At 48.4% G+C, this 1,830-nt stretch overlaps 1 protein-coding gene across 1 annotated transcript; it reads right to left on the reverse strand.

Moving 5' to 3' along the window:
• Positions 1–212: 212 nt before the first annotated feature.
• On the reverse strand, positions 213–1,499 carry LOC116476237 (olfactory receptor 10S1). Its single transcript, XM_032165914.2, has 2 exons — positions 1,303–1,499; positions 213–1,224 (listed from the first exon to the last, which is right to left on the reverse strand). Exons 1-2 carry the CDS (start codon positions 1,332–1,334, stop codon positions 213–215), a joined length of 1,044 nt encoding a protein of 347 aa, XP_032021805.2. The 5' UTR covers positions 1,335–1,499.
• Between the last annotated feature and the right edge of the window lie 331 nt (positions 1,500–1,830).

Genomic DNA, 1,830 nt, shown 5'->3' on the forward strand with positions numbered 1-1,830 from the left:
TTAGATTTTGGAGAGACTCTAGACATCATCTAATCCAGTCTCCTCATTTTCTAGATAAAGTGTTTGCAAGGGAGAGAGTGAGGTAGACCATTTGGCCAAAGCTGGGGGAAAGTGTGTGGCTGAGTTGCAACTCAGTTATTCTAATTTCCACCTGAATGAGATGTGAATAGCTGCTTTCCTGGCAGGCAAATTGTGAGTTTTGATAGCACAGACTATGGGGGTGGGCTGCCTGCTGTAGACTCTCGAAAGCTGCTGCACAAAAGCCTTTGCAGAGCTTGCTTCACCTCCTTGTTCCGCAAAGTGTAAATGAAAGGGTTGAGCATTGGAGTTACGATTGTGTAGAAGACAGCAGGGGCCCCAGCTCCTGCCTCGCTGGAGCGAGGCTGCAGGTAGATACAGACAGGTGGCACGTAGTACAGGAGCACCACAGTGAGGTCGGCAGTGCAGGTGGAGAAGGCCCGCTGCCGGCCCTGGGCTGTGCGGATGCGCAACACAGCTGCCGTGATGAAGATGTAGGAAATAACGATGAGGATGAGGCAGACTGCAGCCACGATGCCAATGCTGGCAAGCATGACTAGCTCATTAATGGCGGTGTCTGTACAGGCGAGCTTTAGGACAGGGGGTATGTCACAGAAGAAGTAGGCAATGTGGCAAGGCCCACAGTAGGGCAGGCGGAAGGTGAGGGAGGTGTGGATTGCAGCGTGCGTGGCACCTATGGCCCCGGTGATTCCAGCCATTTCTGCACACATCCTTCTGTTCATGGCCACTGGGTAGTGCAGGGGTTGACAGATAGCCAGATAGCGGTCATAGCCCATGACTGTGTACAGGAAGCACTCAGTGCTGGCCAGAAAGTGGAAGCAATAAAGCTGTACTGCACAGCCCTCAAAGGAGATCACCTTCCCATCCGGAGTCAGCAGGCCTGCCATGACCTTGGGCACTGTCACTGTAGACAAACAGGCATCCAGAAAGGAGAGGTGCCCCAGGAAGTGGTACATGGGTGAGCTGAGGTGAGAGCCAGAGCCCACAGTTAGGAGGATGAGGAGATTCCCAGCCATGGTGATGCTGTAGATGAGGAGGAAGAGGAGGAAGAAGAGGCTAGGATGTTTAGCTGTGTACCTCAAACCCTCCAGGAAGAAGTGGCTCACCACAGTCTGGCTGGGGTTCTCCGTTGTCATGGTCATCTTCTCACACACAGAGCGGCTAGTCATCCCCTTTGCAACAAAACTGACATTAATGGAATAAATAGCTGTATCCCTTTCCTGAGATGTCATTATCCATCAAGCCACACCACCTTGGTCTTACCCAGTAAGCAAGAGAAAGATGTACAAGTTCATCTTACAGTTTTGTTCTGCTCTAGTCTAGTGCTTCCTTGCTGTTTATTTCTTCATAATGAATCTTTCAATACAAGATCTGCAGTTTTGGTGAGGTATATAAAGGACTGTAAGAATTATTTGCAAAAATGTACTTCCTAAATAACAGCAATAAAAATATGTATTGTTCTGCACAACTCTCAATGAGTATTTTTTGCAAATATTTCAGAACTGTGATGCCTCTGCCCTCCTACTCTATGTACTCTGCCATGTAGCTGTGGAAAGGCAGGTTCTTATTGCTGTGTCATCAGGGAGATGCTTCCTATTTTCAGGTGAGACTTGCCTAGAGTTTTGGTGCTATTACATCAGCCAGAAACACAGCAGCCCCACCCATTACTCACCCAGAGGAGTTCTTTGGAATTTCAGTTACCCACAATCCTCAAGTGTGTAACCATGGAGCCTTGGAGAATAGACTGAATAATTATCAGGACAATTTTTTTCTGTACATTTTGTGTTCTTC

This window comes from Hylobates moloch, unplaced genomic scaffold (assembly GCF_009828535.3).
Source record: "Hylobates moloch isolate HMO894 unplaced genomic scaffold, HMol_V3 SCAFFOLD_11, whole genome shotgun sequence".
In the NCBI taxonomy this organism is placed as follows: domain Eukaryota; kingdom Metazoa; phylum Chordata; class Mammalia; order Primates; family Hylobatidae; genus Hylobates; species Hylobates moloch.

Bases quoted from the DNA above. Each gene is read 5' to 3' on its own strand.
- LOC116476237 (XM_032165914.2), bottom strand. From the start codon at position 1,334: ATGAACTTGTACATCTTTCTCTTGCTTACTGG. The intron at 1,225-1,302 runs GTAAGACCAAGG...CATTAATGTCAG, and splicing joins ATCTTTCTCTTGCTTACTGG to TTTTGTTGCAAAGGGGATGA.